Source organism: Drosophila melanogaster, chromosome 2R, assembly GCF_000001215.4.
Source record: "Drosophila melanogaster chromosome 2R".
Lineage (NCBI taxonomy): Eukaryota > Metazoa > Arthropoda > Insecta > Diptera > Drosophilidae > Drosophila > Drosophila melanogaster.
In genome coordinates, this window is record NT_033778.4 from 7,316,509 (window position 1) to 7,343,311 (window position 26,803).

General features: G+C 43.8%; 1 protein-coding gene and 1 non-coding gene across 77 annotated transcripts in view, besides 1 other annotated feature; one reads left to right on the forward strand and one right to left on the reverse strand.

Annotated features, from left to right (window-relative positions):
• Positions 1-1,319: 1,319 nt before the first annotated feature.
• Positions 1,320-1,370: a mobile genetic element.
• A 45-nt stretch (positions 1,371-1,415) lies between these two features.
• The window catches only part of Dscam1 (Down syndrome cell adhesion molecule 1), a 63,976-nt gene continuing 38,588 nt past the window's right edge, over positions 1,416-26,803 (reverse strand). For 15 of the 75 annotated variants that reach the window (NM_001043020.1, NM_001259246.1, NM_001043037.1 and 12 more), the window contains 15 exon segments: positions 15,753-15,872; positions 14,468-15,694; positions 14,151-14,306; positions 13,409-14,092; positions 13,235-13,343; positions 13,005-13,181; positions 12,781-12,947; positions 10,109-10,276; positions 8,074-8,229; positions 7,311-7,460; positions 6,514-6,824; positions 6,268-6,448; positions 6,052-6,210; positions 5,075-5,141; positions 3,046-4,256 (listed from right to left, as the gene is read on the reverse strand). In NM_001043020.1, the coding sequence (NP_001036485.1) occupies positions 4,175-4,256; positions 5,075-5,141; positions 6,052-6,210; positions 6,268-6,448; positions 6,514-6,824; positions 7,311-7,460; positions 8,074-8,229; positions 10,109-10,276; positions 12,781-12,947; positions 13,005-13,181; positions 13,235-13,343; positions 13,409-14,092; positions 14,151-14,306; positions 14,468-15,694; positions 15,753-15,872 (3,914 nt within the window). In that variant the 3' untranslated portion in view covers positions 3,046-4,174. 75 annotated transcript variants of the gene reach the window in all.
• asRNA:CR45129 (antisense RNA:CR45129) lies at positions 9,388-18,687 on the forward strand. Of its 2 annotated transcripts, NR_124449.1 has the most exons (5): positions 9,388-9,568; positions 17,014-17,131; positions 17,188-17,402; positions 17,893-18,275; positions 18,361-18,687. The 2 variants fall into 2 exon arrangements; NR_124450.1 differs by lacking the exon at positions 17,014-17,131.

Here is a 26,803-nt window from a genome sequence, read left to right on the forward strand (position 1 = left end):
TAACCAAATGTTGGCCACGCTCGGCGCTCAACGTTTCATGCAGTGTTTGTTCGCTTTTGGATTGCATGCCCCATGTGGCTTCCCCCAGCCGTTCAGATGCAAACGACTCGATTGTCGTCAAACATTGTTTTTATTTTTCGCTCTGTTTTTATATTATTTTGCCTCTCTCAGCTGGGTTTAACTGCACCCCGCCCCCCACCCATCCGTAGATTTATGGCCGTGCTCCAAGACAAGTGCAGTTTACGACTTCCCTCGGAGTTCTGCGACTGATACGCTAAATGATCAATATTTGATGGGGGTATTTGTCATGTTTCCGTCGCCAGTAGCTCGCATGCCGTTTAGCGCTTAAACGCTCAATTTCCCGACCCCGCCGCCCATCCATGTTGAAATTTCTGTTATGCAGCGAAGACAATGCACAATTGTTGGAAGTGCCGGGCGCCAATCGCAATTGTTTGCGAATAATTTTCATTTTCGTTTTTATTTTCACTTTTTGCCTCTGCCCAACTAGCGACCACAACATCCACATGGATTTATTGGGGAGGCGTTTACTCGGGGGCATGGTTGCGTGGATATATATTTAATGAGCCGCAATTAGTTGAAAATCATCGGATTTCGCAACAATTAATTGTATTACGCAAGGCCTGCGAGCGGAGAGTGTGAGTTGTGATTGAATTGGCAATCAGTGGACGCCTTCGTATGCAAATGATGATGATGAACGAATCTTGGGCAACCTCTGCGAATCTGGACCTGCAGGTGTCACTGTGAGTAGCCAAAGGTATTGGAATGGCCAAGCTGCAGTGTTTGCATCAGCACTTGTTCTTTGCAGAGAGCTTAGCCTGCAGACGCTAACTGGATGTGCAAATCCGATGGCCAAACATTTAAGTGCAAACAAAGCGGCTGGAAAGGCAGGTTTTTGTTGTCCTAAATTTCAAAATTTGCACCGGGCAAGTGAGTGTGTGAGCACATTAGGCGTTGAATTTTGCTAGAAACTTAAAATTGTCGAACATCTAAAAATAGCCGACATGTATCTGTTTAATGTTTATGCATAGTAATATTTAAGATCAATGAGAGTAAATGCTTTCCATGGTCGATTAATTTCGCAAGAAGAGAAAGCTAATGTACCTAAATAAACACCTTGATTAATGTCATTTGTAACTTATTTATTTATGTAAATTAGCTTTCTAGACCACCTTGACTGACTGAACAATGCCTAAAAGTATGCAATGAAAAGATTGATATTCCGAAATCAGTAGAAAAGATGAGCATACTTCCTAGCATATTGGCGACATCAATGATTTATCTAATTCCATATTGTAACCGGAATTGACTGAACGATTCCTTTTGAATCCAAAATAAATAGAATGAATATTGTAACCGCCAGTTAAAAAAAGCAAATGAAATTAAACAGGGCATTTGGTTTTATCCAACATAAATTGGCATTTATTTAATTTTAATTGGTTTCTGTTTGACTTTTATGACACTGAAACTGGAAACTGACAAATTCTTTCTTCGCTGGTCGGACATGCAAAGTGATCGAGTTTGGGGCGGGATTACCAATCCGTTCCACGTGAAGCGGTTCAGGATAGTGAATCCCCAGCATGCCGACTGTTGTCAATTCAATACATTCAATATTTAATATAGTTAATATATGTATGCTTTCGTAAATGTAATTAGTAATACACATATTTGTAGTATTCAATTTGGGGTTTACCGTATATGCCGCGCTTAATGATTACGAATGTTTCCACTGGGGTATTGATTCTCTCTTAATTTCATATAATATTCGTTCTGCTAAGAAGGAGCGAGTGATTAGTATAAATGCGTTTTAAACTGCCTGTCCGCCTGGTTACAGAATTCAAATGTGTGCTGATCGTGCTTAGTTATCCTCGATGTCGAGCCTGATGTGCGTTGAAGTTGAATGTCCTTCGTGTGAGAGTGTCTTGGATTTTGTGTCTGACCTTCTGGTTAATGTTTCTTGGGAGTTGAATTTTGATTAATGCGTTTTATGTAAAGTTAAGTAAAAAATTATCTGTATATGTTTGTATATGCATGTACGCTTATCGCTTAAATAATTACAAGTATGAAGCGCGTCTAATGAATTCAAAACGTTAATTTCGCCATATTCCTTTTGACAATGAAGCAACTCAAAAAGCATCCGACTCGGATTGATTCGAATTACGAGTATACATTATTCATGCATGATATATAGTATGAAAAATGGATTATGTTATATTAGCGTACTTAGCCTAAGTGTTTTCTTCTTCAAACCGCTTTGTTTATGTTTTTGTTTTCGTTTTCTTTTTCTTTTTAATGCCAAAAGTTTTTGTTTTGATTTTGATTTGCCGAAAAGTTTATAAATTTTACGAGTGTAATTAAAATCGTGTTTGTTCGTTACAATTTGTGAAATCCAACGTTCTTTTGACTCTAGAATATTGCTTGCTATTTTAATTACTTGAAAATTTGTAGATGTATTCCTTTCGTTTGCTTATTGATTAAATGCCATTTCCTTTACTATACACTACTTAATATTTGTAGTTCGTTTGCCATGAAAATTTGTAGTACACTCATATAGGTAAGCAATCTTATTTTTTCACAACACTACATTTATATATTTATATACGTATATATCTATATAAAACTGGTATAGTCTGGGTAAGAGTGAGTATTAGTTCGGATAGGTTAAGTGGGAACTTAAGGAGAAGAAGATTGAAGTGAAACTAAACGCCTGATAAACCTGACAATAAATCTCCCATTGGATAAATGCAGTTCGTGATGTGCTTAAGGGACGAGGATCAAAATCCAGTTCCGATCTTATGGCAGTTGATTCACCCGGAAATGCCCTGCTATTCTACGTGTTGAGCAAAATACTGGATATTCTGTAGCTCCATTGCATCGGTTTCATCCCGCAAAACTTGGATTGATCCGGCTTCGTTTTTAGCTTGCATTAGTCAGTCTTTGAAGTGTTGGTGGTGTCTCCACAGATTTCTGGCCGCAATGGGCGGAACCCCAAAACAATAATCAAACAAAAGCGAACGTAATCAATTAAAAATAAAATCAAAATCATATATTTAGCAACTTATGAACTAATAACTTAGGATAGATCAAATGAAGTGAAATAAACAATTTCAGGTTCTCTTAAAGCTTCAAATGCGTATAACTCATGTTCAGAACGGTCTATATCAGAATTGGTTTAATAAATCGTGCTTGAGTGTATCTGTGTTTCGGGTTAGGGGTTTTGGTTTTTCGGTGTCCTGGGGATCTTGTATAATACATTCAATTGTTGTGGCTGCGATTTGTGCATTGAACAGTTTCGATTTGTTCTGTTGGAAGCGCATTTTTGAATTAAAAATAAGGGCGAACTAAGATAGGACAATCACTTGTCTGTAAATAAAGAACAAAGCGAGTAATGAGCACAATCGTAAGTACTCACTCACAAAGCTCTGTAAATTAACAATCATCACAAGTCAACGCAAAACGCAAACAAAACTCCAAATGTGCGCTGTCCATACGAATTATAAAATGCATAGGAAGAAATCATACATATTACGCATATGTTACGACTAAATATATCAATTAGACGAGTTAATATTATGACTTTGACTTAGGCTAGGCAAAGGATGAGTTTTCTGCTCCTGGCATAGATGGCAAAAGTTTACACAAACAGATTTCGAATCATCTCCTCTTACACACAAGAATCCATCTCAGTTGCTGTTGCTCTGATATTTCGGTAGACACCGCTTAAAACTAAAGTACATTATTGAAAATTAGTTCGAATACGTAAGTATGATCTTGATCTTGAGATTTCGTTTTCTGTTCCTCTCGAATAACTTGAGTAATTTCCTTCAGTGTCTCCAGCACTCTCTTATAGTAGTTATCCATTGAATGTACTTATATACTTTATGTAAGTTTGGTTTGCTGCTTGCATAGACAATATAAATATGTTTCTTGAAACTTGCATTCCTTCGCTATAATTACTCGAAGTAGTTGAATATTTTACGTGTATATTCGGTATATAACTCCCTCTCTTTCTCTATCTCTTTCCTTGTGTCCTGATGATCTGTCTGTGTGTATCTGTGTCCTGTGTCTCTAAGTGTCATTCAACTCCCACGCACTTCATGCACCTAAAACACTAAGCTAAAATGCCACGCCCACCGCCGCAGAGGGCGCTTACAAATTACACTGCCATAGTATCGTAGGCTGTGAATCCTGCGCCATTTGCTTGTTGGAGTTGGAGTTGTTTTGGGCCGGTTTCGTTTCTGCACGGAAAGAGATGAATCTGATTAGTAGGAAGCATTGGAAACGGGACTTGTTGGATTATGTTTATGCTGCAACCAAAGCATTGCAAGAGTCGAGATGGGATCTTTCGGGCGATCTTTGAAGTATTTTCCAAGTATCTCTATCTCTATCTCTATCTCCGGCCAGATCCCATCTCACCCCATTGGCCGTGTCTTTATGTTCTGTTCGTGGCTTAACATGGTTTACTTCTGGTTCTTTTTGATTTGGCAAGCTGAGGCCAAGCACAAAGCTGCAATAAAGTGTTAATACGAGTATTTATGGAAACACTTAAGTATTTCGTGATAGACAGATATGTGGTGGGTCTGCTTATCGCATGGAGTAAGTTTATCAAAAGGTTTCAAAACATTCAACTGTGATTTGCTGTCGAACCGAAAACCAAACGAAAAGATCAAAGATTAAAGACAAAACCAATGTATAAATGAATATACAAACAGGAACTTAAGACGGTTTATACATAGATGTGAGTACTGAATGCACTTTGGGTTAGTATTGATTGGTGCGTGGGCATGCAGGATAGTCGTGGTGGCTAGTCACATTGGTAGGTTCCTTATTCAAGACTTACAACTGTCGTCGACTAGTGTCAGCGATCATACGATTCAGAGTTAGGAAAGTGGGTAAATAAAGACGGGGAAGATTGTTAGATTGCGATTAGTGACAGGGGAACTGCACCAGAACTACATATGTATATCAACTTCGGTGCAAATGCTTTAACATCTGGTTAATTACGTGTCGGGTGGTAAATACATATGTAGGGTCGGGCCCATTGGTCTGATCTTACCTTTCTATCAGTTTGCGCATTTCTTCGGTGGTGCGCTGATCTTTCGGTTGTGGAGATCGCTTCACTGCTGCGAGTTCAGCATTTGGGGTTCGGAATATTGCAAAAGAAATTGGTTTGTGTTGCCCGAACCGATAGAGTGGGGTAGTATAAAAATTTAATAGGGTTCCATAAAAGAAAGTAGAAAGAAAAATTCGGAATGGAGATAAAATGATAAAAGTAAAACCGGCTTAGATCTAAATTAAAACCCATCGAGTAGGCGTCCAATCGTGCAGCTACTTTCAAAATAAGTGCTGATCCCCGGTATCATTACTTATGTATTTGGACCCTCAAAAGGTCATCCCATGCAGAATTCTAGTGACAATTCATTCGAATTGACTAGTTGTGATTAGTTACAAACGTAAAACATAAAACATTGATATGCAAACGGTGTGCTCTATGAAGTGAAATGATATGTAAGTGTGCAATAAATTTGATCTTAATAATAAAAAAAATACCAAAACCAAATTTAAATCTTAATAACTTAAAAACACTGATGTTCTATAATAAAATGTAGCAAAACACAGCATGAATATTTACGTATGAACGCAGTAACTAAAATTCGCTGAGAAATGCGAGGAGTTTCGATGGTAATGACGTTCTTTCAATGATCGTTGGATATATCATATGAAATAGTTATAATTGATCATGAGCAAGAGAGGCGAGTGGTTCGTGAGGAATCGAAGTATGAGATGTGATCGGTTTTTCGAATGATGATCGTGAAAATCGCACAAACTAACTCAACTTCGGATAGGATCACTCACCCTCGTTGGAGTCTTCTGATTTATATTAATACGAAATTTTGGATAGAATTGAAAAAGATGGCGATTTGAGATTGTTAAGATTAGACCGAACTTTCAAATATATATCGCGCGTTCGTTAGATTGTAACTAACACTAAAATGTCCTTTCATCCGAATAGAACTCATGTGGCCAACTTACCTCCGTAGTTTCCGCGTGGTCCGTGGTCACGATCGCACTCTGCCTCTGAGATCTCATTACTCTCCTTGGAGTCGTTGAATGAGGAGTTGCTCATGTCGTGGTTGCGTGGTGGTGGTGGTGGAGGCTCGGGTGATCCATTGCCAGGATTGCGAGCAGAGCCTGTGGTTCAAGTTAAGAGTTAATCAAGTCATAAATCTTTAAAGGCTCTTCACTGACCGATGCTACGACGTCCCATGGATCCCCGGGAACCGTAGTGATCATAGGGCTGTCCATAGGGTCCTCCGTACTGGGAGCCGTACTGATCCTCTTCGGGTGCGCAGTTGGCGGGATCGTCGTATTCGGGTCCGGGTCCGGAGTACAGGCTACCGCCTTGCGAGTTGACGCGGGTGTATCGACGCTGCAGGACCAACAATATAATGCATTAGACATTCGACTCGAAATCTGCGATTGATTATTACTTACATATTGGTCCTCTTCGGCACAGTTGGCGGGATCATCGTATTCGGGAGCTGGCGTGTAGATTGAGGACTGTCCGCCCTGGCTGTTCTTTCGCTGGTATCGATTGGCCCGAGGCATCGATTGCGATCCGGAGCGGGAGTGCACGTGTCCTGGATGTCCTGGTGGAAGCATAGTGCCCGCGTGTCCGGGAACTGGGCCGGCGTGTCCGTTCTGGTGGGGGAAGGTCTGGAAGTTCATGGCCTTGGTAGGGTCCATTTCCTCGCGGAATCCGAGCAGGTGGAACGTGGCATAGGGGCAGATTTCATCTTCCATGCCTTGCGGGAAAAGGAAACGATTAGTGAGTGTGCCTGCTATGAGAAATTATGTGTTGTTCAAGTGGACTTGTTTTAGTGTGTTAAGTATGCTGCGATGATACCTGGTACCCGTTCGTTTTCCCTTACCAAATAATTACTTACTAGTTTGTTAGCTTTAGTTACCTGGATGCGACCAGTTGTTAGACTTTTTGGTAGAGCGAACAAACTTAAAAATAGGTACATTTAAGGAGAGATCGATTTTACAGGTTGAATCAATTTGCTGGATAATGTTAGTCCATAACAACTGTCAGAGGAGAAATTTGATAACTCAAAGAGTAGAGGCAGTATGGCTTAACATAGATTATAGACTAGCTAATCCAGACATATTAAGCCCGTGCATCGATCAGCTCCATTAAAAAGGTGGGGTGGGTTAGTGGGGTTATTGATGGGGGACTAAGAAACTTAAATCCGTAGAAGGGAGCAGCTGCTCCTCTCCACTCCGCCTACCTGGATGCCTGTAGTGGCACTCGGCATTGCCGTGGGCGTGGCCGTAATGGTTGCCGTGCATCGGCACTGGCGGGGCCTTCAGCTCCTCGTACAGGTTGGGATTGCGTCGAGGGTCCCAGGTCGAGTGGTTGGACCGGAGGCCACCGCGGCCTGGACATGTCGTAGAGTGGTTTTGTGTGGTTCGGGGTGAGGTGTAGTGGATGGGTTCGTTTCGAGTGTGGTGTTTTTCAATTTCCAATTTCGTACAACATCAATGATAAGTCAACGGAAATCATAATCGAATTGAAGCAACCGAAGAGGTGCGGGATTTGGAGTTGGTGCATGGGGAGCGAGAGGATAAAACGATAAGTATACTCGGATTAAATCAAGGCTGGGAACATCCCAATGCAAAAAAAAAAAATGTATCTAAATTAACAACAACATTTAATAACACGATTCTTTCATGCCAGGATTGGGGGTGGTCTTTGGAGGAACTGAACAGGAAGCGGCTTAAAAAGCAACACTAAGAATTTTTCGGGTCCGGAAAAGCTTAGCTTGAGTGTGGTATGTGGGTAGAGATCTAGAGATACCCTCAGTTTGTTTGAATGCAAGGCAACGCAAAATACTTTTCGTATATGATTTTCGTTCGCAAAGTAAATGGAAGAAAGAACTAAGCCCCATCCATGACCAGGAATCCTAGATCCGTGGATCCGGGTATCCGACACGGCGTGGCGGCATTAATAAATGTTGCATTGGAAATTTAGATGCTTACTTATGACTGTACCTCGCTTAATCCGGTCACAGGTATTATAGTTGGATCCGGGAACGGGGGGCAGCTTCCGGTTGGGCGGGGCGATGTATCCGAGCTCATCCCGCAGGTCCGGACGACGCTTGTCCAGGGTGGCGCCGGGTCCCATTGTCTGATTGTAAACTACATCGTCTAGAATTAATATATGATATCGCCAACTCAATATTGAAACACTGAAGATGCTTTTCCTTCATCATATGCCGCTCGCATTCAATCAACTCGCATACTTTACTTCTGTTTTCGACTCGATCTCGACTTGTTCCGTCACTCGTTACTGGTTTTACAATTAATTTTGGATTCAGATGTTTTTTTTTTTTTTGGTTTTGGTGCGGCATGTCAACACACTAAATGTGCTATTTGGTAGCTCAAAAATACAAGTTTACATTTTACGATTGCGAAAAAAGATTCCAAAAGAGGTTACGTGAAGTGTTCAGGTTATTTGTTTTCGATTTCAAAATATACCAACTGGTCAACGATTACGGTTACGACTGTTAATAATGACATGAAATGAGCGATGAACTTAATTTTGGATTTACTCGACTTTTCTTTGTCATCGATCAAGGATCTCGATGGTGATTTCAAAAAGCATCTTAGTTTTGGTTGTTCATAAGGGAAAAATACGGAAAGAATTCGGAACTCAAAAATGATAGATTTGAGTTGTCTTGTTTTGTGGAGGATATGGATTTGTAAATATATATATATATATATATAGAGTAATATTTGATTGTGAAGTTGCTCAGTTCATAAGCAAAACGTATGTACAACAATAGGGCTAGTATATGTAGATATATCGCTTACTGGGATTATTCTAGTATTGCATTTAAGTACAGTCCTCCACAGGGCCAATAACAACTGTTGATAAATAAGTTTACAACTCGGTCTGCAAACTGATCTATTCTTCAGAAGTTATTGGGTGCTTCAGTACAACTTTAAAGTCATGTTTGGCAATTGAAAAACCAATTGATTTTAATGACGATGAAGTATCGATGATGGTTTTCGTATGTACACACAGTTATTGACACTAAGTATATTATATTGATATATGCTCGTATTATATTATTTGATTGTTTGGTATATTTTCAGTATATATTCTTTGTCTGTATGTTGGTATATTTTTGGAGTGATAACTTTTGGTATATTTTTGTGGGTATATCTTGTATCATTGAGTTTTTTTTTGGAAATATAAGTAAATCATGCAAAGCCAAACTACACATTGACATTCCATTAATACATTATGATATTATATCAAAGGATTACAAACCGACCATTTTGACTTTTGGAGTGACGGCTAAATTTATCGACATGTTGGCTAAACTGTTTTTTTTTTTTTAATACTTAACGTAAAATTAGTTAATTGGATGCAAAATATTATCTTTGTAAATGAAAGGATAATAATTGGTGAATAGAAAGGATACCAACATTTAGCCAACATGATGCAAAACAGAAATAAGATATCGATCTACGGTCTACGGTAAGCTAAACATTTGGTTAGAGTTCAAGAGAAGAGGTTGCGCTTGTGGGACGGAGTCCTTGGGGGAGAACCTACAGTACACATCCTTTTGGCCGCCGCGCATGTCGTCCGCTCGCCTCCGAGATAGGGCCACGCACACCACGCAGATGCCCACCGCCACCACGACCACGGTGGCAATTAGGGGCACCATGAAGTTGAGATCGAGCCACTCGGGCATCCAGGCGGGCAGGCGGATGCGGGTGTGCACGTTGCCGTGGCCGGATCCGTCGTCCAGGGGCGCAATGGTGCCTTTCGGGGTTTTAGGGGGTATACAAACCGGATTCGCGCACATGCAATAGTTGGTGTTGGTTGGGTCATAGACAACAGCAATATGGGATATGGGCAGGCAGTACAGGCAATATGGTATTTTCGTATTTTGGTTATTTGGATTTTCGTGGCACAAGCGCAAGTGTGGGGTGTTGCAGTTTCGTGGTGTTCAGAGAGAAGTAGAGAGAAACCGAAAAAAGAACGAAATTCTTAATTAGTGGTCAGCATAGATACCTTTGTGGTGATTGCCCTTGCTACGCAGTATACAAATAACAATTATCGCTATGATTATGACGAGCAGAGCCGCCACGACGGGCACAACTAAGTTTAGGTTCGAGAGGATAATGCGGATCGTGTCCTCGGCGCTTAACTCGGGTAAATCTCGCGAGGGTGCGATAGTGCCTGCAACAACAATAACAACAACAACCAAAGGGTGGTTTTGGGTGGTCAGTGGGTGGGAGCAGACAGTGGGTGGGGCGGATAGAGACAGAGACACATAGTGTGAGAGAGACAGAGAGAGAGAGAGAGAGAGGGGAGGATCAGTTACACGTTGTGACCTCTGCTGGCACATTGACCTTTGTACCCCGCGCACATCGCGAAAGCACTCAACACATACATATACAAATACAGACTGTGGCAGGCGAAAAATTCAAAGGTTAACTTGTCGATATGTAGTCGTTTTCGTTATTCGTATGAGAGAAAAGTAAGAGTATTAAAGAGTATTGGTTTTCGGTTATTTTACATGGCGCAGAACTGAAGCACGCATCAAAATGTGGTTAAGTTGATATGAGAACTAGTTAAACTATTGCAAAATTGTATATCGAAATTGTATAAAAAACAGTATTTTTTTACTTTTTTAAACACTAAACGCAATGCAATTTGTTTGTGATCCGCTTAGAGCTAGTTAGTTAATGATGTATGTTATTAGATCGCTAAGACTGCACGAAACGAATGGAACTGCATTCCAGAAGGAGAAACGTATCCTTCAAATAAACCAACTAACTTAGGTGGAACTCAACTGTAACTTGACATAACTATAACTGAAACGAATCGAATCGAAATGGCAAAAACCAAAAATGTCTGAAAATGTCTGCGTGTGACTGTAGTGATAAGTGATAAGTCGAACCATAAGTAAAAGTTTAAGAAATCAACTCTCTCAGCTCAGACTCCCTGGTCAGAGCCAGGACTCCCATGGAACAGGATTGAGATACTTTGGTTGTTGTGCTTGATTGTCATGTTATGGTGGCTCTGCTCGATTCTTCGGATTGAGTTTCACACTTGCTTTGTCTTTTCCAAGCCTCTGTTAAATGAGCACTTTGATATTTTTAATCAAATAAAAAGCAAATCAAGTTAGCTAAAATCATAAAAGTATCGTTTTTGGTGGGTAAATAGTTTCTGTGACCAGTTGTGGGTGGGAATATCTAGATCTGGCAGTTGAATAGGTTCTGGAATATGGGTATGATCCATGAAAACATCTAATTGGCGGGAAGTTATATCAATTGGAGATCTGTACAATCAATATATTCGGGATTGGTTCGGCGGGTGTAACAACAACTATTTAATATGCTTAATGACGACAGCTATTTGGGCTCAATCGGTTTTCATATTCCACACCGCGTGTATATTTTACAAATTCTCTTTCACAGACTGGGCACAGAAATGCAAAAAAAAAAAAAAATTCATAAATAACTATTCGAAATCATAAGAGGACGTTCCATGTCAATAACACCAAGTATTTAACAAGAAAATAAAACGATAGAGTCGAATGCCCGACTATTATATACCGTTGCGCAGCTAATAAAAAAAGGTTTTAAGATATAGAAATATTTTCTTTTCGTGTATACCATTTTCTTTTGAAAAAAAAGTACATGATTTTCAAAAGATTCCGTGTTGTTCCGTTTTAGAATCCTCGACAACCAGACAAGCGGACAGAACATACGGACAAACGGACAGGCAAGCTAAGAATATATATATTTTAAAGGGTCGGCAACGAGTCTAATACTTAATATACTTCTTTAATCTACGAGTATCAGCCGTATTTAGTTCTAATAATGTAGTTGTAACTCGGTATTAAAATTTAAGAAAGCTCTACTTTTGTTTTTTTTTTTTTAACCTTACGTGAGCTGAAAAACTGAACAAAAAGAAGGCATACAATTTATGATGTTATTGACAAGGATATTCCCACATTCATATTCATACTGTGATCTAGAGCACTACAATGCTTGGGTCTAGTAAAAATTATAATAAAATGAAAATCGTGGCTGTTTGGTGAGTTAGTTAACTATTCAGTTATGTACATATGCATATACGTTGCAATGGCTCTTCACTGGGATTGTTGATAAAAACGGAAGGAAACAAATTGCATTTACGTAAGAAAAATCATTATTATTTTACACTAATGATTTTACACTTCAGGTGCTTCTGCGTTCAGAGTTCTGGCAGTTAAAAACATAAGGAAGTGACTATTTTCAAAACTATGAGACATAAACGAACTAAAACGACTATATCGACAAGCTTGGTTTGAACAACAAAAAATAGGAATAATATAATTTTATATACTGTGCAATTTGTTCACATTGAAAAGCAAGAAAATCATAATTTGCTCATATTTTTTAAAAATATATCATAACTTTTCGTGATTGGTAAAGACAAAATAAACTCAATAATTGCTTTGTACAACATTGTATAGCTTGGTGCTTCTCATCTTGTTATTTGTATATGGACAGTGTTTCGGGATCCCGATCGCCAAACCAACTCTCCGGACATCCAGGCCCAGTTAATGGGCTTCTTGGAAGCCCTCGGAGCGGTTTTTTCAGCATCAGACCCCGAAGCTGTCAACGTAGAGTACTCTATGTACAAAAGCAATGCAGGAATCAACTGGGAATCGGAGAACAGATCATAAATACCTCCGGTAACGGTTAAGGTGGCAAAGTCGTATTCGGCCACAGTGAAGCCAGCCGAGTTGTGGGCAGTGATGCGGAGGTTGTACCAGGTGGCGGGTTCCAGGTCCAAAACCACGTAGTTGTTATCGGGCTTCACGTTGTTCGAAATTTGGTTCCACTCAATTTGATCGCTGCAGAGGTAAACAATCTTAGATCGAATTCATATGCCTGGTTAAAGTGTGATCTACCGCTTCTTGCTCTCCACCACAAAGTGCGACATGGGGCATCCTCCATCTTTCCAGGCCTTGAAGTGCAGGGACACCGAGTTGGACGACACTTCAATGAAGCGAGGTTTCTCGGGCAGCTTGGGCTTCTGTCCCTTGGTCCGGGTGTTCAAAATGTCAGAAGCTTCGCCAGCTCCAATGCTATATAAGTTTTAGAATTAGTTTTATATCTCACTGGATATTAAAACACTCACTTATTGAATCCTGTGGCATAGACCTGATAGCGGGAGCCGCACAAGAGACCTTCGATGTTGTGCTTCTGTGAGTCGACAGACACTTCCGATGTTTCCCATTCTCCGAATTCTAAGAGTGACGATTATACTTTAAATATTAGAAGTGCACTGTAATATCTAGTCAGATCCACCCACCTGGCTTGTAGTGCAGGGTGTATCCATGCAGAGGAGCAGTGTCTCCCTCATGGGGCTTCAACTTTACAGTCAGGGCATCAGTGGTGGTTGCCGAGAGGGTGACGTGGGGCGATTGTGGTGGTGCCAGAACAATCAGTTTGTGCGTGATGGAGTCCTTAGCAATCGAGTTCTCGGCGTGGCAGGAGTAGTCTCCGGCATCCTGGCGATTTACCGACTTGATCAGCAGCGATCCGTCGGGGAGGACGCGCATGCGATCGTTGGCACTGAATTCGACGCCCTTGATCTTCCATGTGATCTCGGGTTGGGGGGCTCCAACGGCCAGGCAGGGCATCTTGGCGTCCTCCTTGAAGGTGGCAGTGAAGGTGTCGTCGAAGGAGGCGATCTTGGCGGGCACCTGGTCGCTGGGCATGGCCACTATGCTCTTAGACTGCTGGCCTTCGCCAATGGTGGTGCTAGCTGTCACCCAGAACTCGTAGGGCTTGTTCTTCTCCAGTTCGGTGGCCTCGAAACTCATCTGGTAGTGGGGAACCTTCTGGGTCTTTGTCTCAGTCTCAGCGCCTTCGGCCTTGGAGTACACGGTGTACTGGGTGATAATGCCGTTTGGCTGTGCTGGTGGGCGCCAGGATACCAGGATAGCGGCGTTACCCATAACAAGAGCCTTTACATCAGTGGGTGCTTCGGGAACTGTCAAAGCAAAGAAGTTAGAAATTGCTATATTTATATTATCATAGTTTTGAATCACCATCGGGTTCGGTTTGGCAGTGGATGGGAACGCTGCGGACGCCATCGCCTCCGGCTGTTGTGGCCAGGACCTGCATTGTGTAGTTGGTGTACTTCTTTAAGCCATGGAGGACTGTGTCGGAGGAGGCCGTCTTCTTATAGTGTCGCTTGGTCTCGTCTGAAATGGTTTGGTAAACAGAGAATGTGTTACATTCTGGGGGGCTACTTCACAATGAGAAAGTAGAAAATTGAATAATGTTCATAACTTTTATCTTTATTGCCATTCTTCTAAGACCTTTCAGTTGTGGAAGTTTCCATATTTGACTTCAATCTACTTACCATACCACTCGTCACTGGGGGCATAGACAACCTTATAGGTCTTGATCACTCCGTTGGCGGATTCCAGGGGTGGGCTCACCCATCCGACGCGAATGGTCTGCGAAGTTAAGGTGGTGCAGGCGGTGTCACTGGGTGGCTGGCTGGGCGTTCCCTCGGCCGTGAATTGTTTCTCCTCTTCGCTCAGTGGACCAGCTCCGATCTTGTTGAAGGCCTGGATCACCACGGAGTACTGGGTGTACACGCGCAGGTTCTGCAGTTCCAGGTTGTGCTCCTTGCCCTCCTCGGTGATGAAGTTGATGGTCTCGAAAACGTAGGACGAGTTAGTGTTGGATAGCTTGTAGCCGACGTAGTAGCCCAGGATCTCTCCGTTCCACTCGGTGCGTGGTGGTGGCTTCCAGGTGACGCGCATGGTGGTCTGGTTCACGGGTTCTACCTTGATGTTCTGGGGCTTGCCGGAGGGTGCTTCTTCGGCTGTGATGATAGTGACCGCTTCAGAGGATTGGGATGTGCCGATGGCGTTTTCGGCCACGATGCGAATGTTGTAGGTGGTGGCGGGGCTGAGCTTCTGCACTTGGGCTTCTGTGGTGTGTCCGGGCACGATGACGCGATCAATTTCGCTCCAGGAGGCACGAGAACGCTTAAACTCAATGATGTACCTGTCCAGAGGGGAGTTGCCATCGTAGGGTTGCGCCCAGCTCAGCTGCACGGAACGTCCGGATTTGTCGAGTACCTTCAAAGCATATGGCATCTCCGGAACTTCCTGGACAATCATATTTATGCTGGCGTCATCGGATCCAAAGGCATTAGTGGCGACACAGGTGAATAGGGCGGAGTCGGATCTCTCGGTGCGCTTGATCGACAGACTGGACATAACTCCGGTGGAAAGGATCTCCTCACGAATGGTGTACCGATTGTCGTTCTTTGGGTCCAGTCGCATGTTGTTCATGTTCCACAAGATGCCAATGGGCTTCTCGCCCTTCGCCTCGCACTGGAGTACGGCGGGTTCTCCTCGTCGGGCGGTCTGGTTGCGCAGCTTCTCCGTGAACTCTGGAGGGGCCTGAACGCTGATCATAATCACAGCCGAGAGGCCGGAGCCTATTCCATTGATAGCCTCGCACAGATAGTAGCCCTCGTTGGTCTTTTGGATGTTGTCGACATGCAGAGTGCCCTCTTCCACGCGGATGTTGTCGCTCTTCTTTAGATCCTTGTACTCTCCGGGGGTGTCGCCTGCAGGATATCATTTTAAGTGGGGTTTTTCCAAGGGATGCTACTGATTTGTACGTACCAACTGCTTTCTTCCATGTAACTTGGGGTTTGGGGAAGCCATCAGCCTTGCATTCAACCTTGGCATCGGATCCCTGGGCGAAGGCCTTATCGGTGGGCTCGAGGATCCATCTGGGAGGTACTGTTGGTCGGGTTTGATGACGCGATTGTGGAAAGAAAATACGTTAGTTGAGCTCTTGTGGTTTCTAGCATAAGGTGTTGCATGCAACATGGTCAAGAGTATCGACGGAAGCGGATAGACGGACTTAGTTTCAAGCAAAGTGAAATGATCATTTGAAGCACTCAACAATTCTCATTTAATTTGATAACTATGTTATAAAAAGTTTTGGAAAAATAATTTATTATCATTTCAGTTTTCTTTATGTGTGGAAATATTTTATTGCTATCTCATTCAATGCAAAAGTTTAAGTGTTGATTGAACATCGTCTTATGATACACAATAGAATATTTCCACACGATCGCTTACAATCGAGATTAACTTAAAAGGCCAAACTACAACAGAAACATTAGCACAAATAACCAAGGTGATAATAGGACAAATAAAAGTGGGGCATTAATAAAACTTATGTTATACCAAAGTAAAGGTTAAATATCATGCAATCAGTGCAAAACGAAGTCCTCGTTAAAGATTATCTTTGTCATATTGTGTTTCCTTGCCAAAGGACTTCGCTTTGTGCCTTAACGCCTAGGTAAATAATGATTAATAAACAAGGAATACTTAATGAGGGATTGGATGGGGATGTCGGTTTCTTTTTGAGATCAGGGACAGATCAGGGCGAATTGTTTACGTTTGTGGAAGCGCAAAGAGTCAGTCTCGTTTGGTGGAGGACTGGGTTCCATAGTTACGATTAAGTTTATGTTTAGTTTCGGTTAAGTAGACAATTAGAAGCGATTAGGATATTAGATAATAGATCTTGCTGTTATTGGTTTATTCGGTGTTGGAGCATGAGCCCTGTGAACTTGTATTTTACATAGAAACCATAACCCTCTAAAAGTCACTCGAAATCGAAGGCTGTAGGTCGTATTTCTGAGTTCTTCTCAGAATAAGTGCTATGTGTAGTGCTGTGTGTGGATTTTGCTGTGCATGTATGTGTGTGCAGGGTCAGATCTGAGCTGTTTTGACATTTAGGGATAACAATCGAGTAAGCTGATACGCAGTGGGACCTAGGTTAGATCTTGGCTAACTTTGCCCAACGTTGATTGGTTTTCTGATGCGGTCGAATGCAGAGTTTTAACTTCACATATATTTACACAAACTATAGTATAGTATAGACCTCGTTCGACTTGGTTCAACTTGGTCTTTGGCCTACGGATGTGGAATATGGATAGATTCAGAGAAGTCGAGAAAAACTGGATTAGCTGCAGCAAGAGGAGTCAAAAGTAATTTGGAATTGGCATATCTGATAATCTGATAACCGCCCATTTACCATTCACAGTTAGCCTGGTCCGGCGTTCTGCCACGCCCACCTGGTTGATCGCCCGACAACTGTAGTTCCCCGCATGCCCCTCCCCCGCCCTGTTGATCAGCAGTAGGCTGGTGTGTTCGCCAACTGTGGCCTGAGTGACGTCATCGTTGCCATCATCGTGCACCTGACGCCCATCTAGCCACCATTCGAACATAATGGGCGTGGACCCCCGGCTGGCAATGCAGGTGAGTTGCACGTAGTCGCCGACATCGCAAACGGAAGCGGAAAGCAGCAGTGGCGAGAGCATAGGTGGTTCTTGGGATATTTTTTTTTTGAGGGAACAGGAAGGGGTGCCATTATTAAAATTTCAGGTCATAAAGTAAGTCATTCATGGAAAGTTGAGTGAGTGCAGTCGGTTCAGTCTGCGTCGATGGAAAACCCTTTTTTCAAACTGAAGATGCTTAATTTATTAGTGATACGAATTTGATATGATTTAATCATTAAGAAGACATTCCTGTAAGGGAAGTGTTTTAAAAAATCGAATCCTCTGCCTATCAAACATTGTTTTCTGTGTATATGTTAGCTATATGATTACCATACTAACTTCAGAACTACCCCGCTTTTAATTGACATAAATTTCGATGATTGGATGGAATCTAAGGAGAATAACTTTGTACAAACAGAAAAAGGCACAATTTAAACGTATATACACGACAAAGTACCCTTCACTTTCAGGATGGACCAGCGACTGGCCACGCCCGCCGCGTTGCTGGCCACGCACGTGTAGTTGCCGGAGTCACCAATGGTGGTCTGACGCAGCGACAGGATCAGGGTGTATTCGTCGATCTTGTGGTAGATGGAGCGCAGCAGGGGCTGTCCGTCCTTCAGCCAGTAGATGTCGATGGGCAGGTCGCCGGAGGAGACCATGCACATGACCCGCACTGCCTGGCCGCCATTCACCCCGTTGGCATTGAAGTGGAACTGATCAACCTGGGGCAGCTCTGGGAGCGGATGATAAGAAAGCCGTGCATGGAATGAACACACTGTACAGCGAGGAAATTTCGGATGGGTGTACTACGAAAACCCCCAACTCGAGTTGTATAATACAGATAATACAGGTTCGTGTGCTTATGCAGTACCAACACCAGACAAGGAGGCACAGACAGAGAGTGGGGATTTACAGATGCCTTGATCCTATTCTAGGATTCCAATCTACGACTAAGACGCCACCCCCAGCTAGCGATTCCTTAGGAGTAATTCGCACAAACCCTTGACACTCAGGTGGGTCTCAGCCGTGGTTTCGCCCGCCCGGTTGGCGCCCTTGCAGGTGTAGTTGCCCGCGTGGTCACCCCCCACGCTCTCGATGTTCAGCGAGCTGCTGCGCCGGCCGTGCATCAGGATGGTGACCCCGGCCAAGTCTCCGGCGGGCTCGTTGTTGTAGTACCAGGTAATGTTGAAGGGTGCGTCGCCGTGCACCACCGCGCACGTCAACTGGTAGTAGTCGCCCACGTACAGTGGCGAATTTACGGGCAAGGGAGCCAGTTTGGGGGGCACTGCATTGTATGGTTCCAATAAAAAAGGGAGAAATAAAAGTTAAACATAAAATATAATTCGGTTGACGAAGGGCCCCTATCTCATTTCCATTATAATGGACACTTATTAACATCTCAAGTTCGTCTTTACAACTTCCTTTCGAGAGGGAAACTTTTAAGATTTCTAATCAGTTTGGAACTCGAGGTATTATCTGCTTTATACCTTATACGATAGCAATAACTAGAGAAAATTAGTTTTTGTTTTTAGTTTTTGTATCTCTGAAACGTAGCCTATTCTGGTCAGAACAGTTCAGTGCAGTCTGGGTATCATACATGCAAGCTTTCAGTGTGTATGTGCGTCAGGCCATTCCAAAGAGGAGTGATGGGTCTAAGTCGGTCAGAAAGACGGAAAAATAAGTCAGGACAGCAGCAGAGACAGACGGTCATGCAGCGACGCTAGGTTAGTAATCGGCCACAAAGAAACTACTCGAGCGACCCAATCCCGGAGAATTCCTAACCGTAGACGTTCAGCGGCGTGGTGAACTGCTGATGGCCCGCCAAATTGCGGGCGTGGCAGGTGAAGTTGCCCGCATGTGAGGCCTCCACGGCCTCGATGGTTAGCACACTTCCACGACGACCCACGCGGGACGTGGTTATTCCCAGATCCTCCGAGATTGCCTGACCATCCAGCGTCCAGTCGATGTTCAGGGGCAGATCTCCGCCGGGAACGGAGCAGTGCAGTGTCAGGTACTGACCCACCTGGGCAGGACCCTCCTCGAAGGCGAAGGGTATGATGCGCGGAAGAACTGGATGTGCGTTTCGGTAAAGTGATGTGATGGTAAAACAAAAGGTGCATAAAATTAAAACATAACCGCATCAACGAAAGCTTCTCTTAATACTAAGACGCTGGGATGAGAACCTATCACACGCAGCTGGGTGCTGTAGGTGGCACGACCGGCGGCGTTTTCCCCGTGGCAACTGTAGTTGCCCGCGTGACGATCTGCCACACTTTCGATGGTCAGAACACTACTTCGACGACCCATCTTCGCTATGAGGATGTCCTGGTCATCGTCATTGAAGAGCGGTTGGTTGTTAAACGTCCAACGGATGTTGAGGGGCAAGTCGCCCTCCGTCAGGGTGCACTGGTACGTTATATACTGGCCCAGATGGGTGGGCTGCGAACCGGTGGCAAAGGGCGTGATTTGTGGCAAGACTTGTGGGATACACAAAACAAAAGCAGTCAACTCAACGAACAATCAAGGAAAAAATGAAGACAAATAAGGTGATCTCTATCTCTACGGTATATGCATATGGATGTGGATCTCTATCCCACCGTTGACAATCAGGGCCGCAGTGTACTCCACCATTTGGGCCTTGTTCCTTGCCCGGCACGTATAGTTTCCGGCATTGTTGCCGTTTACCGAATCAATGGTCAGCACATTGACCTTCTTGCCGATCTTGGAAGAGGTGACCCCGTGATACTCGTTGATGGCATAGTCATTGAACAACCAGGTGATGTCCACGGGTAGATCGCCTTTCGAAATAGTGCATTGCACGGTCACCGAGTCCCCGAAATTGGCTGGCTCATCCCCAAACTCAAAAGGACTGATATGGGGAGGTACTTGGAAAAAGATGGGCAATCAAAGGGTATTGTACATCTATGGATTATGTCCATCTTAATCATAAGAGTGGATTGATATCTTCGCAGATCCCCAGTTAAAAACCTTACAGCTAAGCTACAAAAGCCAAGACACAAAAGCCAAAGCAAACATGCAATCTGTATATGCGTACTGTGTGTGGGAAAAACAGGAGTGGGTATACAAATAGAAACTAAATAACCCGGAACGACACTGAAGTGCTGTACAGAAGCTCTGACTTCGCAGGCAAGTACCATTGACTGTCAACTGTGCTGTGTAGACAGCGGATGCCCACAGATTCCTGGCCTTGCAGGTGTAGTTGCCCACGTGGCGGGCACTCACGGCATCGATCATCAGCACACTCAGGCGCTTTCCCATCTTGGAGGTGGATATGCCCGAGTAGTGGTTGATGGGGTAGTCGTTAAACATCCACTCGATGTCGAGCGGCAGATCACCGGAACTGACCAGGCAGTTCACGGAAACCGAATCCTCGAAGTTTGCCGCCACTTCGCCAAAGTCAAAGTGTGCAATTTTGGGGGCAACTAGTGACATAGATTGGGAAGGCTACAATAATCTTGGGTTCTCAAAACAAAACTATGAAATAAAAACGATAATAATAAATATTGTAGGTACATAGGTGGGAACGTATCCATCAGTACCATTAACTATGAGTTCAGTGCTGTAGTTGACGGCTGCTGCGTAGTTCTTTGCCCGGCAACTATACTTTCCCGCATGCCTAGCCTGCACATTATCGATGCTCAGCATACTGTTCCTCTTGCCACCCTTAACTACATTTATACCGGAGTAGGAGCTAATTCCGTAGTCGTTGAAGAACCACTCGATATCAATGGGCAAATCGCCGGAGGAGATTAGACAAGTCACCGAAACGGAATCCTCAACATTGGTGGGTTCGGCACCGAAGTCAAATGGCGTGATTTTCGGAGGAACTTTGGAGTGAAGGTGGTTTTAATAAAAATTACATAAAATTAAAGATGTACCTTACACTAAAAATGAATTTAAGAAAATTGTAGGTGTACCATTAACTATTAGTTCGGTGGTATAATTTACAGCAGCAGCGTGGTTCTTAGCCCGACAACTATACTTCCCGGCATGACGAGCCTGGACACTATCAATACTTAGCATGCTGTTCCTCTTGCCACCTTTAACTACATTTATTCCGGAGTACGAACTAATTCCGTAGTCGTTAAAGAACCACTCGATGTCGATGGGTAAGTCCCCATTGGAAATCAGGCACATGACCGAAACAGAGTCCTCCACATTCGTCGGAGCGTCACCGAAGTCGAAGGGCGTAATTTTGGGTGGAACTTTATTCAGTTTAAGTGGGAGGAAATAAACGATAATCTTAAATGAAAGTGGTAAACAGCGACGGATTTTTATAAGCATAATCTAATGACCATTGACAATAAGGGCCGCCGAGTATTCACTGCTGGCCGCTTTGTTCTTGGCCTTGCAGCTGTAGTTCCCCGCATGTCCCGCATGAACGGAATCTATCGTGAGTACACTAGTCCTTTTGCCACCTCGCAAAACAGCGATTCCCGAGGCGTAGCTTATGGATTCCCCGTTGAACAGCCACTCGATGTCAATGGGCAAATCACCAGAAGAGACGAGGCAGCTAACCGAAACGGAATCCTCGAAGTTAGCAGGGGAGTCACCAAAGTCAAAAGGAGCAAGTTTCGGTGGGGCTTTTGTGTGAATTGAGTGCAATATGGGGGGGGGGGAGAACAGAAAGTAAACTTTAAGGAAAATAAACTCTAAACTCCATTAAATCTAGTAACACAAGTGTACCATTCACAATCAACTCGGTTGTGAAATTAACCGCAGACGCATGATTTCTCGCTCGACAACTATATTTGCCCGCGTGACGAGCATGGACATTGTCTATGGTCAGCATGCTCGTTCTCTTTCCTCCTCTATAAACGGTCATCCCGGAGAAGGAGCTAATCCCGTAGTCATTAAATAGCCACTCTATGTCGATGGGTAGGTCTCCGCTGGAGATCAAGCAGGTCACCGAAACTGAATCCTCCACATTGGTAGGTTCATCGCCGAAGGTGAAGGGAGTGATTTTAGGAGGAACTATGGGTTAATCAAAATGTTGATAAATACGCAAGAATACACAAAACAATAAGCTAATCCAAAAGCCCAACTAATTATGTATACTTCAACTAAGTGTACCATTCACAATCAACTCAGTAGTGTAGTTGACGGCTGCTGCGTGGTTCTTTGCGCGACAACTATACTTTCCGGCATGACGAGCATGGACATTATCTATGGTCAGCATGCTGGTTCTCTTTCCACCTCTGAGGACAGTCATTCCTGAATACGAGCTGATTCCGAAGTCATTAAATAGCCACTCGATATCGATGGGTAAGTCTCCACTGGATATCAAACAAGTCACAGAGACTGAGTCCTCCACATTGGTGGGATCCTCGCCAAAGGTGAAAGGTGTGATTTTCGGGGGAACTAAAGGGATTGGAGTGTAATAATAATTAAAGGAACTTAAAAACAATAATCCTAATTTGAAGTTTTCCTCTAAACATTTGCGGGTACCGTTCACTACGAGATCGAAGGTGTAGTTAACTGCAGCTGCACGATTCTTCGCCCGACAACTATACTTTCCAGCATGACGTGCTTGGACATTATCTATTCCCAAGACACTACTTCGCTTCCCTCCCTTGACAACGGTGACGCCAGAGTAGGAACTTATGCCGTAGTCGTTGAAGAACCATTCAATATCAATGGGCAAATCTCCGCTGGATATGAGGCAAGTGACCGACACAGAATCCTCAACATTGGTGGGCTCGTCTCCAAAGTCAAAGGGTGTGATTTTCGGGGGAACTTTGGGTTGTAAAGACGTAAAATTGAACGAAAATCTTACTAAATAAAACGAAAGACTTAACATTAGTTGATAAAACCCTTAACCGATATACCGTTCACAATCAAGCTGGTGGTGTAGTTTACGGCAGCGGCATGATTCTTCGCCCGACAACTATAGTTTCCGGCATGACGGGCTTGGACACTATCGATACTCAATACACTATTACGTTTGCCTCCCTTTACAACAGAAATTCCCGAATAGGAGCTAATGCCGTATTCGTTGAAAAACCACTCAATGTCGATGGGTAAGTCACCGCTGGATATAAGACAAGTGACTGATACGGAATCCTCAAAGTTTGTTGGCTCGTCTCCAAAGTCAAAGGGAGTAATCTTTGGGGGAACTTGGGTAGGTAAATTAAAGTCAATTTAATATGAAAAATTAAGGGAAATATTTATCGAAACACTAATTTTAAATGATCTAATACCGTTCACAATTAAATCGGTGGTGTAGTTAACAGCAGCGGCATGATTCTTGGCCCGACAACTATAATTGCCCGCATGACGGGCCTGTACGCTGTCGATGCTCAGTACGCTATTCCGCTTTCCTCCCTTCATAACCGAAATTCCCGAATAGGAACTAATGCCGTATTCGTTGAAAAACCACTCAATATCGATGGGTAAGTCCCCAGTTGAGATGAGACAGGTCACCGAGACGGAGTCCTCCACATTAGCGGGCTCTTCGCCGAAACTGAAGGGAGTGATCTTGGGTGGAGCTTGTTAAGAGGAATGAGGGAATAGGTAAAATAAAAGTCCGATATTCAAAAAAAAAAAACCAAACAATTATATAACTTATGGACAAGGGTTTCCCTGCCAACCGTTCACAATCAGGGCCGCTGAGTACTCGCTGCTCGATGCTTGGTTCTTCGCCTTGCAGGTGTAATTTCCCGCGTGACCCGCGTGCACTGAATCTATGGTCAGAAGACTAGTCCGTTTGCCCCCTCTAAGAATTGCAATGCCTGTTGCAAAGTTAATTGGCTCCCCGCCAAATAACCACTCGATGTCGATGGGCAGATCACCGGAGGTGACCAGGCAGTTCACGGAAACCGAGTCCTCAAAGCTTGACGCCGACTGACCGAAGTCGAAGGGCGCAATTTTCGGTGGTGCTTAATGGGAATTAAAGGATGTGGAGGGATTCAAATTATATTCGAACGAGTAACGTACGTAGCTCTCTGTGATATTCCACAATACCACAATACCATATTCCCCCCACAATACCATTCACAATCAATTCAGCCGAGTATTCCGCTGAATCCGCATCATTGCGAGCCTTGCAGGTGTAGTTTCCCGCGTGTCCTGCGTGCACCGAATCTATGGTCAGAATGCTCGCCTTTTTGCCACCCTTGACTATGGACACTCCAGTATACGCGTTTATGTGAGCCCCGTTGAATAACCAAGTGATATCCATGGGCAGATCTCCCAGGTAGATCAAGCAATTCACAGAGACGGACTCCTCGAAGTTGACGGCATGATCGCCGAAATCAAAGTGGGCGATTTTTGGTGGCACTTCGGGGAATGTGGAAGAGTGGGAGTGTGGAATAAATAAATCAAATCAAAATCATGGTGTACATTAAAACTGATTGTCAAGCTGTTGAAAGTACCATTCACCACCAGTTCGGCGGTAAAGTTAACGGAGGTGGCCCGGTTGACTGCCACACAAGTGTAGTTGCCAGCGTGATGATCCCGGACAATATCAATGGACAACGCGCTGATCTTCTTTCCCAACTTAACCATGGATACATCGTATACGTTCTCATTGATCTCACGTCCATTGAAGAGCCACGCAAAGCTAACCGGGAAGTCACCCGAGGTGACCAGGCACTGAACACTAGCCGATTCACCAAAGTTCGAGGGCTCATCTCCGAAATCGAATGGGGCAATTTTCGGAGCCACTTATCAAGGGTGTTTTTTGGGGGTTAAGGAGATAAAACGAAAATGAAAAAAAATAAAAGGACAATTTAAATATTTCAAGAGTATTAACCATTAACTTTCAACTCGGCCGTGTGGTTAGCGACTCCAGCCTTATTTTCGGCAATGCAGGAATAGTTCCCAGCATGTTTGGCCGACACCGCTTCAATAGTCAACTCATTGATGCGTTTGCCGCGCTTAGTCGTCAAGATTTCAAGGTAATCCTCGAAGGGCTTGTTGTTCAAGGTCCAGGTAATGTTAACGGGCAGATCACCACCCGAAATGGTGCATTGTACATTCACAAACTCGCCGTAGCTCATGGACTCCTCGCCAAAGTTAAAGGGACTTATCTTTGGCAGTGCTGAGATAAGGTAGGGGTAAGGGTACTCAAATCAACGTAAGTAAACACAAAATCATAAATGATGTGTAATATTCTTAGGTCTAAAGGCGATCTCTTCGTTTGTCTAACCATTCACGATCAGCCGCGCCGAGTGCGCCGTGATTCCGGCCTTGTTCTGCGCGTGACACGAATAGAATCCGGCGTGATGAGCGGACACGGACTCAATGGAGAGCACATTGATCCGCTTCCCGATCCGCGAGAAGGAAATGTCATGAAAACTATCAATGGTGGCGTTATTCAGCAACCAGGTGACATTCATGGGCAGGTCTCCACCCAAAATGGTGCACTGTACTGACGCAGGTTCTCCGTAGTTCAGAGGCTCTTCCCCGAAATCAAAGGACGCTATCTTGGGAGCCACTTTTGGGGGATAGAAAATGCAGTTCGAATAAGTAAGGGCAATATGCAAAAAAGTTCACAGTTATCCACGCAGGCTTAGTTAGATAGAAAGTTAGAGAAATGGGCATGGGTTTGATTAGTAGCAACAACTAGCAAGACCTTTAGTAACCGCAACCACTAAAACTAAATCATGACACACTCAATTTCAGTACCGTTCACTGTCAGGTCAACGCTATATGTTGTAGTTCCAGCCTTATTACTGGCTATACAGGTATCCGGCCGGTGTGGGCAGGACTGGCACTGGGAATGGAGATCATGCTCGTCTTCTCGCTAATGCGATTCGTGCGCATCTGGGGCTGCACCTGATCAAAGCCGTAGTCTCCAGCGCTCCGCTCGAAACTCCAGTGCACCTTGATGGGACGGTCGCCTTTTTGGATTTGGCAAAACAAATCTATCGAGTCGCCCATATTGATCAGATCCTCGTAGGCGAAGGGCACAATTTGGGGCAGAACTGGGAAGTGATTGGGACGGTGATGGGTATAAAATGATCGCAATCAACAGAACATTAATGTTAACGAATATTAATGGGTAACCATTGACGAGCAGCTCGGCGCTTGAGCTCACGTTCCCCGCATTGTTGCTCGCCACACAGCTATAGTTTCCGGAATTGGCAGCCTTGACCGATTCCACCGTGAGCAGGCTAATACGTTCCCCGATCTTGCTGGCCATCACGCCCAGGTGCGTGAAGAGGGGCAGACCATTGTGGGTCCAGCGGATTCTGAGCGGCAGATCGCCCTTGGCCACGTGGCAGGTCAACTGAACGCTGTCGCCCTCGTTGGCCTCCGCATCAAAGCTAAACGGATGGATGCTGGGCAGGACTGGGATGGATGTGGGGTATCGTTTAAAATCATTCGAAAAGTAAACCAAAATATATATATATA